The 13,354-nt window shown below is 39.8% G+C and overlaps 1 protein-coding gene across 7 annotated transcripts in view; it reads left to right on the top strand.

Annotated features, from left to right (window-relative positions):
- The window catches only part of HP1BP3 (heterochromatin protein 1 binding protein 3), a 39,542-nt gene that overhangs the window by 16,771 nt on the left and 9,417 nt on the right, over positions 1–13,354 (top strand). For all 7 annotated transcript variants that reach the window (XM_040463586.1, XM_040463555.1, XM_040463574.1 and 4 more), the window contains 2 exons: positions 936–1,090; positions 11,230–11,320. In XM_040463586.1, coding sequence (XP_040319520.1) covers positions 936–1,090; positions 11,230–11,320 — 246 coding nt within the window. The remainder of the gene's footprint in view (positions 1–935; positions 1,091–11,229; positions 11,321–13,354) is intronic.

Here is a 13,354-nt window from a genome sequence, read left to right as displayed (position 1 = left end):
AGTTTTTCTTTCTCTTTTTCTTTTTTTCTTTTCTTTTTCTTTTCCTTTTCCTTTTTCTTTTTCTTTTCCTTTTCTTTTTCTTTTTCTTTTTTTTTTTTTTTTTTTTTTGTAAATGTTAACACTTCTCCTTAAGACACATAATTTCATTTGTGGAAAGTATAATACTTTCCATAATGTGAAATACTACTAAATATAACTAATATAAAAATATATAAATAAATAATAAATAATAGTTATAAAATATTAATAAAGTGAAACATTCAGTATTTTCCCCATGTCAGTAACTGAAATCGTGACTGTTCCTCTACAGCTGTGTTTTTGCAACTCTGAAAGTTTTTGTACATTTTTTCTACAACTTTGAAACACTTTTGAAATGAACTTTTGTGCAGTGCTTTTTGGTGCTGCATGGTCTTTATTCTTTGTTATTGAAGGGTAGGAATAAACTAAGACTTTTAAATAAAGTCTACCATTCCTTTTCATTTTTATACTTTTTTTTTTTTTTAACATTTATTTATTTTCAAGAGCCAGAGAGAGAGTGTGAGTGGGGGAGGGACAGAGAGAGAGGGAGACACAGAATCTGAAGCAGGCTCCAGGCCCTGAGCTGTCAGTGTAGATCCCTACACCGGGCTTCAACCCCCCGACTGTGAGATCATGACCTGAGCCAAAGTTGGACACGCAACTGACTGAGCTACCCAGGTGCCCCTCATTTTTATACATATTTTTAACTCTCAATCTGAATTTCATAACTCAAAAGAGTTGCCACACAAGTGTCATCGTGCCCTATAGTATATTTGTTTGAATGTGGAAAAAAGTGATAGTTTAGCACAAGTTAAATTATCAATCAATTTAGGAAAGCCCTTGAGTTGAATACAGAAGCATTTGAACAGAAAACTCTATATTCTTTAATGATGATAATTTTTGGTAATATATTTCAGAATAGAAGCTCCGCAGTGGATCCAGAACCACAAGTAAAATTGGAGGATATCCTCCCGTTGGCCTTTACTCGCCTTTGTGAACCTAAAGAAGCTTCCTACAGTCTCATCAGGAAATATGTGTCTCAGTATTACCCTAAACTTAGAGTGGACATCAGGTATGAGCCGTTGGCCTGTACTTCAAAGCACAGATGTCTGTGTTATTCCCTTAGCCTCTTTTTCATGAGAAAGGTGAAAGTAAATATTCAAAAAGGATAACATTTAGCTGAGCTAAGGATAAAACCTTTTTTTGTGGGTTTTATTTATTTGTATTTTATTTTATTTTTTAAAGTTTATTTGGTTTGAGAGGGAGAGAGAGCATGGCCCGGGGAGAGGCAGAGAGAGAGAATCCCAAGCAGACTCCACCCTGTCAGCACAGAGCCTGACAAGGGGTTCATACTCCATGAACTGTGAGATGATGCCCTGAGCCAAAATCAAGAGTCAGATGGATGCTTAACTAGCTGAGCCACCCAGATGCCCTTGGGCTTTATTTTTTGTCTTGTTATATTTTCTTTTTCATATCTCCATTGTAGTTTCTTTCTGAAAACAAAAACACAAAAAACACCTACATGTTAACTCTTACAAGACCTTGGTAGAATAATTCTTTCACCGCATCAGCTGTTAGAACATTAAGCATTAAACTCAATGTCCTCTCAGCTTTCATTGTTAAAAAAAAAATTTTTTTTTAATGTTTATTTTTGAGAGAGACAAAGCATGAGTAGGGGAGGGGCAGAGAGAGAGGAAGACACAGAATCCAAATCAGGCTCCAAGCTATCAGCACAGAGCCCAATCCCATGAACCACAAGATCGTGACCTGAACTGAAGTCAGATGCTTAATGAACTGGGTCACCCAGGCGCCCTAGCTCTCATTATTTTTTTAATTTTAATGTTTTTTTTTTTAATTGTGTTAAAATACAGATAAACAAAATTTACCATCTTAACCATTTTTAAGTGTACAGTTCAGTGATATAAAATACATTCAGGATGTGCTACCATGAGCACCATATATTTCCAGAACTCTTCATCTTGTAAAATTGCAGCTCTGTACCCATTAAATAGGAAATCCCTTTCCCCCTTGGTCACCACCTTTCTGCTTTCTGTCTGTATGATTTTGGCTGTAAGTACCTCATGTAAGTGGAGTCATGCAGTCTTTATCTTTTTGTGACTGGCTTATTTCATTTAGCACAGTGTCCTCAAAGTTTATCCTTATTGTTGCATGTTAGAATTTCCTTCCTCTTTTAGGCTGAATAGTACTCTTTTGCTGTATGTACTCCATTTTGTTTATTCATCCTTCTGTTAATGAACGCTTGGGGTTTCACGTTTTGGCTCTTGTGAATAATGCTGCTGTGAACACTGATGTACTAATACTTCTTTGAAACCCTGCCTTCAGTTCTTTGGGGGTATATACGCAGAAGTAAAACTGCTAGATGAAATGATGATTCTAGTTTTTAGTTTTTTTGAGGAACTGCCATACTGTTTTCCACAGTGACCATATCATTTTACTTTCCTACCGACAGTATACAGAATTTCTGATTTCTCCATATCGTCGCCAACCTGTGTGTGTTTGTTCGTTTAAGTTTTTTACTTATTTATTTTGAGAGACAGAGCTAGTGGCGAAGGGGTAGATAGGGAGAGAGAGAGAATCCCAAGAAGGGAGAGAATCCCTGCGCAAAGCCCAATGTGGGGCTCAAACTCACAAAACTGGGAGATCATGACCTGAGCTGAAACCAAGAGTCTGACACTTAATTGACTGAGCTACCTAGGTGCCCATTTTTTGTTTGTTTTGTTTTTAGCCATCCTTAATGGGTGTGAGGTGATTGATATGCATTTCTTTTAAGTTTTTGTTTTTTGAGCTAGAAAGTGCAAGTTGGGGGTAGGCAGGGCAGAGAGGGAGAGAGGATCCCAAGCAGGCTCTGCACTGTCAGCGCGGAGCCCATGCAGGACTTGAACCCATGAATTGTGGGACCATGACTTGAGCTGGAAGTCAGATGCTTAACTGAGTGAGCCACTCAGGTGCCCCCACATTAAACTCTATTTTATTAATTTAGAGTTTGAAACATAAGAGAATTCAGGTTTCTGTAAACCTCTAGAGAAAAATTATATAATATCCTAATTTAAACATTTAATGTAAAATTCTGGCAGAATTTTGGTAGTAATTCAGTTCTAAAAAGTTGCCACATAAAAATGTCTACACTGATCATTGAGACATTTGTGCAGATACATTAATTTGTTTAAATTTGTAATTCACAGAGTTTGTGTTTTGAGTGTGTTTATGTGAGATCTTTGTTATGACGGATGACTTTTGGAAAATTGTCTTTAATCCAGTGATTTCTACAGATGATTTTTATATTGAATGCATATTGTCTTGATATTGTTCAGTAACAGTATTTACTTGCATTACTGAGGGAAGCAGTTAGAATTGCTGAGGCTTTAGCCCAGAAGCCACATTTTCAGAAAAGCACTTAGTGGTCTTCAGAGTGCCCAAGGAGAGTCAGTGAAATAGTGCAAAAGAAAAGGGAATCTTAGAAGCACAAAATTTGAAATTAATGTCCTGGTTTTTGTATGCTTTTTCTGCCCTGAGTGTGACCCACATATACAACCATGAGCTAGAAATGCATTTACAGTGTTTTTTTTTTCAACGTTTATTTATTTTTGGGACAGAGAGAGACAGAGCATGAATGGGGGAGGGGCAGAGAGAGAGGGAGACACAGAATCGGAAACAGGCTCCAGGCTCTGAGCCATCAGCCCAGAGCCCGACGCGGGGCTCGAACTCACGGACCGTGAGATCGTGACCTGGCTGAAGTCAGACGCTTAACCAACTGTGCCACCCAGGCGCCCCTAGAAATGCATTTAAATACACATTTCACTTTTCTCTCTCTTCTCTCTCTGGTGACTGGAGACCATTATCTTCTCCCAGCTTTTTCTTTCCTTGCCTTTCTACTGTACTCCCACCAGACAAGTTGTTGATAGCAGTGTAACTTCGTTACATGTCTAATCTTTATGAACATTTCTGATCTTACGTTGAAACAATATTTTCCTGATAATAGATGGGTTATCAACTCATAGGTGATAACGAACCTAGAGACCTTTTCCTGTGACCTTGTTAACAGTAACTTTTTTTTTTTTTCTTTCTCCGTTTACTTCTCTAAAACTATTGATTTTCTCTACCACTGACTGTCAGGGAGTCCTGTCATACATACAATTAACATGATAATTTGGCCATACTTAATTTTAATTTTAGTTTTTGAGAGGGGGATGGGTGGGGTACACAACTGACCAAGGGGCAGAGAGGGAGAGAGAGAGAAGCGGGGCTCACCTAAAGCAGGGCTCAGGCTCACCCGAAGTAGGGCTCAAGCTCACCTGATGTGCTAGTCTATTTATCTCACACCTCCATCTAATCTGTAAGCAGTTACTTTGGATTTGGTATTAGGATATATCCATAAACAAACATCTTCTCATTACCTCTACTGTTACTACTCTTCCAAGCCACCATCATCTCTCAGTTGTTTTAGAGCAATGACTTCCTAACTCCTCTCATGCTCCCTCTCCTTCAGTCTGCTCTTAACCTAGCAGTGAGGGTGAAACTTGTAAAAATGTAAGTTAGATCGTATCGCCTTGCTACTCAAACCTTCCTGTGGCTTCCCAGCCCCCTTACAGATAGAGCCAGTGTCTCTAAAATGGTATGTGACATTACGCTTCCATTGTGTCTTTGACCTAATCTCCTACTACTTTTCCCTCACTTAGCTGGCCTCAGAGTCTGTATGCTTGCTGTTCCCTTTGCCTGGCTGGTTTTCCCCATAATCTACTTTGCTCACGCCTTCACTCCTCTCAGGTTTTTACTCTGATGTCCTCGTTAGAGTGCCTTGACCCTGCCTTGACTGCCTTCCTTTTCTGTAATTGTTTTATTTTGGAAACTTTCAAACATACACATAAACGTAAAGAGAACAAACCATCGTACTAACATTTCCGACAAAATCCTAAGCATTATCCAATACATAGGCCATGGTCACATGTCCCCAGTTGTCTCCAAAGTGACTTGTTAAAGTTAGTTTATTTTTGAGAGAGAGGGAGTGGGGGAGGGGCAGAGAGAGAGAGGGAGAGAGAGAATCCTGAGCAGGCCCCATGCTGTCATCGCAGAGCCCAACGAGGGGCTCTATCCCACAAACTGTGAGATCATGAATGACCTGAACCAAAACCAAGAGTTGGATGTTCAACCAACGGAACCACCCAGGCACCACCAAAATGACTTCTTATAGTTGGTTTGTTCCAGTTAGTGTCTGTACCTGGCTTGTACACTGCATTTGGTTGATGGAACCACCTAAATTCCATTTGCAATCTTTCCCTCCTCTCCCAGCATTCAGAATTCTACTTCTCTGTCTTACTTTTCTCCATAGCACTCATCACATTCTAACACATACTGCATCTGCCTGGCCTTTTTTCTTTCTTTTCTTTTTTTTTTTTTTTAAGTTTATTTATTTATTTACTTTAAGTGTATTTATTTTTGACAGAGAGTGCAGGCATGAGTTGGGGAGGGGCACAGAGAGAGAGAGGGAGACACAGAATCCGAAGCAGACTCCAGGCTCCAGGCTGTCGGCACAGAGCCGGACGCGGGGCTCCAACTCACGAACTGTGTAAGATCATGACCTGGGCCGAAGACAGACGCCCAACCAACTGAGCCACCCAAGCGCCCCAAGTTTGTTTATTTTTGAGAGAGAGAATCCCAAGCAGGCTCCACACTGTCAGTGCAAAGCCTGATGTGGAGCTCAAATTCATGAACTGTGAAATCATGACCTCAGCTGAAATCCAGAGTCACATGCTTAACCAGCTGAGCCATCCAGGTGCCTCTGCCCGGTTGTTTAAAACTACCTGTCTACCCCATTAAAATGTCAGAATCTTGAAGACCAGGATTTAAAAAAAGATTTTTTTTTTGAATGTTTATTTCTTTTTGAGAGAGAGACAGCATGAGCAAGGGGCGAGCAGAGAGAGGGGGAGACACAGAATCCGAGCCAGGCTTCAGGCTCCTACCTGTTAGCACAGACCCCAACGTGGGGCTCAAACTCATGAACTACGAGATCATGAACTGAACCGAAGTCGGACACTTAACCAACTGAGCCACCCAGACACCCTGGCTAGGAGTTTTATCTATATTCACTTCCGTTTCCTCCACGCCCTAGCACACAGTAGATGGTCCATAAATATTAGTTGAATGAGCGATTGAATGCCTGTGGGCATTTCACCTGGCCACTCCACAAAGAGTGTTCGTCCCAGAGTGCGTGAGATGAGGCACATGTTTCTGCTCCTGTATACTAGCGGCTGTAGAGCTTGTGGTAAAAAGCACAGACTTTGAAACCAGACCCCTTGGGTTTAAATCCTGATTCTTTCACTTTCTAGCTCTGTATCCTTGAGTAATTTCCCTCTCTGTGTCCCAGTTTCCTAACTGATAAACAGTGTATCAGTAAGGTTGTTACCAGGCGTACGTCTCCTAGTACATGTTAAGCACTTATAACAGTGCCTGGCACATAGTAAGTGCTCAACTAATGCTAATATTAGTCTCTGTTCCAATATAATTCTCATGGTATGAGCATTACACCATGCTAAACAGGATTCTAATTTCAAAGACTTTTTTTTGAGAGACTATGTGCACACATGTGCAAGCAGTGGAGGGACAGAGGGAGAGGAAGAGAGAATCTTAAGCAGGCTTCATGCCCAGTGTGGAGCCTGACGCAGGTCTCCATCCCACAGACTGTGAGATTATGATCCAGGAGTTGGATACTCAACTGACTGAGCCACCCACGTGCCCCAACGGTATTTTTAAAAATTTTTATTTATTTATTTTGAGAGAGGGAGAGCGAGTACGAGTGGGGGAGGGGCAGAGAGAGAGGGAGAGAGAGTATCCCAAGCAGACTCTGTGCAGTCAGCCTGATGACGCAGGGTTCGATTTTATGAACATTGAAGTCGTGACCTGAGCAGAGATCAAGAGTCAGATGCTTAACTGACTGAGCTACTCAGGCATCCCAGTGTTTTTTATATAACATGCAAGTTTCTTCTGTATTTGATAACAATGATTTTTTGCAAATCTGAATTAAAAACTGGATATGTTGGATTTACATAGAGACTTTGAGTTCACTCTAAGATACCTTCAGAAACTTTCAAGGGTAGTTCTGTCACATGGCATTAGAAATCATTGTGTGTGATGTAACTTCTTTATACTCTTTTTTTTTCCTCTTCCCACACCAATATAAGAACATAGCCCAAATTCAATTGTATGCCCTATACTTATCTCTGAACTCTTTAATTTCTTTGGTGACTCCTTAGATTCTTAAACATTTTCAACTCTGAGCAGTTTCAGGCATCTTGTGATCTTCTTAATTCCATTTATGCATTTCTAACAGACTGATGGAACGCTCTCAGAATCCTTGTTGCTATCAGTTGCTTTTTTGTTCTTCATCCCTTACTTCTGATTCTCTCTGCACATGGCTTTCATTTATATATGTCTCAATGCAGACCACCTTTCTCCATGGTTGAGTAACATGGCCGTCAACAATTACCCATGATTTTCTGCTTCAAACTAAACTGGTCTGATTATCTAATTAAAAACAAAACCTGTTGGGACACCTGGATGGCTCGGTTGGCTAGGTATCCGACTCAATTTTGGGTTAGGTCATGAACTCACATTTCTTGAGTTTGAGCCCCACGTTGGACTCCACCCTGACAGTGCAGAGCCTGCTTGAGATTCTCTCTCCCTCCCTTTCTCTCTGCTCCTCTCCTGCTCGTGTTCTCCCTCTCTCTCGCTTAAAATAGATAAACTTAAAAAAGAGAACATGTTATAATAATAAAAAGTTCCTTGAATTTGTATAGGGCTTTATAAAACCCTTTTGTACATTGTTTTCCATATTTCTCAAAATAGACTTAAAAATATATATTCCTACCTCAATTTTGCTGATGAAAATCTTAGGGTTACCTGGCTGCTCACTGGTAAAATCAGAACTTCATTTTTTTTAATAAATTTTTTTTTTTTTTTTTTGAGAGAGAGAGAGAGAGAGAGAGAGCGAGCGAGCGAGCGAGCACGTGTGCTTGGGAGAGGCAGAGAGAGAAGGAGACGGAGCATCTGAAGTGGGCTCTGCGCTGAGAGTGGAGAGCCCGATGGTGGGACTTGAACTAATGAACTGCAAGATCATGACCTGAGTTGAAGTCAGGTGCCCAACCGTCTGAGCCACCCCGCTGCCCCCCCCCCCCCCCCCGTTTTGTTTTTCAATATGATACTTGCTTTTTCCACTGTTCTGGGCTGTCTTATATTGGAAAGTGCAGGCATAGCATAGCGAATAAGAATGTAGAATCTGGAATCAGACTGCCCAAATTTGTACTGGTTCTTCCCCTACCTAACTGTGTGACTTTGGAAAAATGACTTTTCTGTGTCACTCCGCTTTTCTCCATTTGTAAAGTATGGGGAATAATAGTACCTATTTCTTGGGTTTGTTGTATTATCTGGTTTATTCCACACATATGAAATATTTTGAATAGCACTTAGCGCTATAGTGAGTGCAAAATGGTGTGACATAGACTAAATTTTTCAGAACAGGGAGCTATGCCTGGGAGTTAACAGTAAGTTAAAGAGATGGGGCATGATTAGGTATAGAAGAGTGTAGAATTTAGATGGATGGTAAAGTGACATTCTTACAATTTTTTTTCAGTGTTTATTTTTTGAGAGAGACAGAGCACAAGTGGGAGAGGGGCAGAGAGAGAGGGAGATGCAGAATCTGAACCAGGCTCCAGGCTCTGAGCTGTCAGCACAAAGCCTGATGTGGGGCTTGAACCCACAAACCGTGGAATCATGATCTGAGCCAAAGTCGTATGTTTAACTGACTGAGCCACCCAGGCGCCCCAGTAGAGTGGCATTCTTTAAGAGCTTCATGAGAAAATTTCAGAGACAGAAGTTAGCATTCTTTTTTGGGAACTAAAAGGAGACTGGGTCTGACTGCATCTAGACTAACAAGGAGTAGGATCACGTCATGGAAGGCTTTGAAGCTGGGTTGAGGCTTTAGGACCTGACACCTGATCAGTTGATTAACACCGTAAAGGTGGCTTCCGTAGGTGTATTGATCTAGTTGTGGTATGCATTATGAAGACAGAAAGCACAGTGCCCAGAAGGGAGGGCATGGTGGCTTGTCCTAAGGTTATGGCAGTGGTAAAAGAATGGGCCAGTCTCAGAAGTTTTGAAGCAGCTGGTAAGTATGGTTTTACTAGAAGATAGAGGAATGAATGACAGAATTCTGTGACTTCTAAAAGCCCAAAGTATATGTTGGCATAAAGATTGCTGAGAAAACAGAAATGTTAGGAAGGGAACCAGTTTAACTGATCGCTGCATTCTTGGAGCATCTGAACCTCGGTTAAGGCAGTTCTTCTCACTGGGGTGTCAGTGTTTTACTTTGTGATCCCCCATTGGAGATCAGTCTTTAAGCAGTCTGCCTTACAGAGCAACTAATGGAAAACGTGTTTGACAATTAAGTCATTCCCTCAGTTATGTTCCCAAAGCTCTGTATGTGTACTTCAACCCTGATCCTTCTCATTCTTTACAATGATTATTATATAGTCATCATCTCTTAAATTCCTTGAGTTTAGTGACCAGATCTATGTGTTTATCCCTGTATAACTGTAATAAATACTCAGTAAATGTTTGTGGGATGAGGGACTTGAAGTGTGGTATGTGTGTGTTTGGGGTTGTGGCATAAATCATATTCCTCCTAAATGGAATATACTGGCTTAGAAATATTTTCATTGTGAGTTTTCTTTAGTTGGGAGTGTCTTCATTTGGAGTATCAGGGATGTACAAGATTTGATAGGCTAGTTCCCACTCTTTAGCATCCTGTTAGATCATGGCATCCCCTCTACTGTTCCTCCCTAAGCATACAGATGATGTCATGAAAAACTAGTGTCGGCTCAACCTGCAGTGCTTAGTGGCTACATAAAAATTTTAAATTTCTTCTCCAAAGAAAAACATCCGCGTGAAGCACCTCAAATGATAGTTTGGCCCTTGTAATTCTGCCTCTCGACCGGCTGCCCTGCCGATCTTTATTCGTCAACGCAGTAACTAACCAGTTTCAAGCCACTCACCTCCGATTCTTACTGGGTGCTCTTCTAGTAATTCTTGAGAATGATGACAGAACACACCAGGCTTGTAGATTATGATCCACCCTTTCTTCAGATGTCCTGTTGTTGGCCTGAATGCATAGCTTTCCATTTGATTGTCTTCTTCCCTACCACAGCCCCTTTTAAGCCCAAAGTCAATTGGATTGGTTTGTGCCTGCACCTAAGGTTCCCCCCGCTCCCACCTCTGAGACTACACCTTGACAGGACAGTCTTGCACTTGTTCTTATGTTTTTTGGTTTTTTTAGAATTTTTTTTTTAAGTTGATGTATTTTGAGAGAGAGAGAACAAGTGGGGTAGAGGCAAAGAGCGAGGGAGAGAGAGAATCTCAAGCAGGCCCAGAACTGTCAGCGCAGAGCCTGATGTGGGGTTCAAACCCATGAACTGTGAGATCATGACCTGAGCTGAAACAAGAGTCAGCTGAAACAAGATTTTATTTTTAAGTAATCTCTACCTCGCCATGGGGCTCGAACTCACAGCCCCAAGATCAGGAGTTACACAGTACACCATCTGAGCTGCCAGGCACCCCTCTGTTTCTTCTTTCTTGCCATTTGGTTTTGATGACCTAGTATTGTTGGTTTGTGTTTTGTCTTAAGCTGTAGCCCTCTTAAGACAGAGACATTATGTTAAGAACAACCTTTTTTTCTTTCCCAGGGAATTCTATTAGGCTAACTTCAGAGTTTGTAAAAAAATGTTTTCTGTTAATGTGTTACATACTTTTTAAAATACAGTATCTAGAAATTTTGCCTGTGAGAATTCTTGAGTTAGGTGGGACTTTAAACATACTCATGCTTTGTTTGATTACACAGTTTGGTTGCTGTTGTGGGAGAATAAATGGAAGGTGTTTGGAGTGCCCTAGAAGTTTGGAAATTGGTTCTGTATGGGACATGGTTTGTGTCTCCGGGTAATGACTTAACTGCTTTGCTTAAAGTAAAAAGAATGCCACTTGTTAAGGGTGCCAGTATTTTATTTATTATTGTCCATTTTAACAAACTACTACTACATCTAATAGGAATCAGAACTTAAGTTCAGGGGAAAACCCTGGATCTGTTTCTTCATATCTTTCTTCATTGATGTTTATCGTATTTTGTTTGTTTGTTTGTTTTCTCTGCAGGCCTCAGCTGTTGAAGAATGCTCTGCAGAGAGCAGTAGAGAGAGGCCAGTTAGAACAAATAACTGGCAAAGGTGCTTCTGGGACATTCCAGGTTAGAGGCCAAGAAGGCTTGGTTGTAGAGAAATGACTCTCAAAAGTTTTGGTTTCAGGACCAACTTATACTCTAAAAATTCTTTGAGGACCCCAGGAGGTTGTTTTTATGTGGGTTGTACCATATTAGAGATTAAAACTGAGAAAATTTTTAAATATTCATTCATTTTTTTTAAGAAAACATTTTACGTCAGCATAAATAACATTTTTTTGTGGAACAATAACTATATTTTTGGAAAACTTCATGAGGAGAGGTAATATTCATTAAAAATTTGCAAATTTTTAAGGTCTTGCTTAAGAGAAGACAGCTGGTATCTGTCTTAACAGATATTTCAACATATTTTGTGTTACACCTTTGAAGAAAATTCACCTCACACACAGAAAAGTATGGAGTATTTTAAGATAATTTTCAAATAGTTGTGGGTATTATTCTTTGATACTGTACCAAAACTCAACAAATGGTGATTTTTTTAAAGTAGCTTTATTGAAGTATGATTTGTATGCCATAAAATACACTAATTTTAAGTTACAATTTATAATTCAGTGATTTTTAGTAAATTTACAGAGTTGTACAACCATCACTACAATTCAGTTTTAGAACATTTCATCACCCAGAAAGATCTCTTGTGCCCGTTTGCAGTCTCTCCCCATTGTCCTCTGCAGCCAACCTACTAATCGACTTTCTCTTTACATAGATTTCCCTTTTGTACACATTTCATGTAGATGGAGTCATACAATCTATCGCTTTTTTGGTTTGGTTTCTTTCACTTAGCATAATCTTCTTTGAGTTTTATCCATGTTGCAGCATGAATCAGTGCTTTCATTCCTCTTTATTGCCAGATAGCATTCCATTGTCTGTATTTAACACATTCTGTTTACTCACAAATTGATAAACGTTTGGGTTATTTCCACTTTTTACTCTTACGATTAATACTGCCTGTGAACCTTTACATCCGAATCTTTGTGCAAATACATGTTTTTATTTCACATGGATATGTAACTAGGAGGGTGGACTTACTGGACACTATGGTCAATTTATGTCGTAAGAAACTGCCACAGTGTGTGCATCATTTTACATTCCCACCAGCAAAGTATAAGGGTTCCGGTGTCTCCACATCATTGCAAACACTTGTTACCGTCTTTTTTAGAATTCTAGCCATACTGGTGGATGTAGAGTGCTGTTTTGTTACGGTTTGGGTTGGCATTTCCCTAATGATTGCTGATACTGACCATCTTTCCTTGTGCTTAATGGACATTTGTTTATCTTTTCTGGTAAAATGTCTATTTAAATTCTTTGCCTGTTTTTAAATTTGGGCTGTTTGTCTTATTATTGAGATGTAAAAGTTATTAACTAGATTCAAGTTCCTCATTAGATACATGATTTGCATATATTTTCTCCTCATCTGTGGCCTGTGCTTTCACTTTCTTAATGGTATGTTTTGAAGTGCAAAGGTATTTAATTTTGATGAAGTCCAGTATGTCATTTTTTAAAATTGCTTCTGCTGTTGGTATTATATCCAAGAAATCATTGCCTAACTTAGGATCACAAGATTCACTCCTACATTCTTTTTAAGAGTTTTTAAACACTTTTGGGCTCTGTCCATTTTGAGTTTTGTTTATGGTATGAGGTAGGGCTATAAGTTCATGTTCTTGCACGTAGATACCCAGTTGTCCTAACACTTTTTATTTATTTATTTAAAATTTTTTAAATGTTTGTTTATTTTTGAGAGGGAGACAGAGAATGAACGAGTGGGGGAAAGGCAGAGAGAGAAAGGGAGACACAGAATCCGAAACAGGCTCCAGGCTCTGAGCTGTCACCACAGAGCCCAGTGTGGAGCTCGAACTCAGGGACAGTGAGATCAACACCTAGGCCAGAGTTGGATGCTTAACTGACTGAGCCATCCAGGCACCTCATAACACATTTATTTATTTATTTATTTATTTATTTATTTATTTATTTATTTTTAATTTTTAATTTTTTTTTTAACGTTTATTTTTTGAGAGAGACAGAGCGTGAGTGGGGGAGGGGCAGAGA

The sequence above is a fragment of the Herpailurus yagouaroundi genome, unplaced genomic scaffold (genome assembly GCF_014898765.1).
Source record: "Herpailurus yagouaroundi ecotype Mexico unplaced genomic scaffold, PumYag 77, whole genome shotgun sequence".
NCBI lineage: Eukaryota > Metazoa > Chordata > Mammalia > Carnivora > Felidae > Herpailurus > Herpailurus yagouaroundi.
Note: the sequence above shows the minus strand (reverse complement) of the source record. Positions and strands in the feature narration are given on the sequence as shown.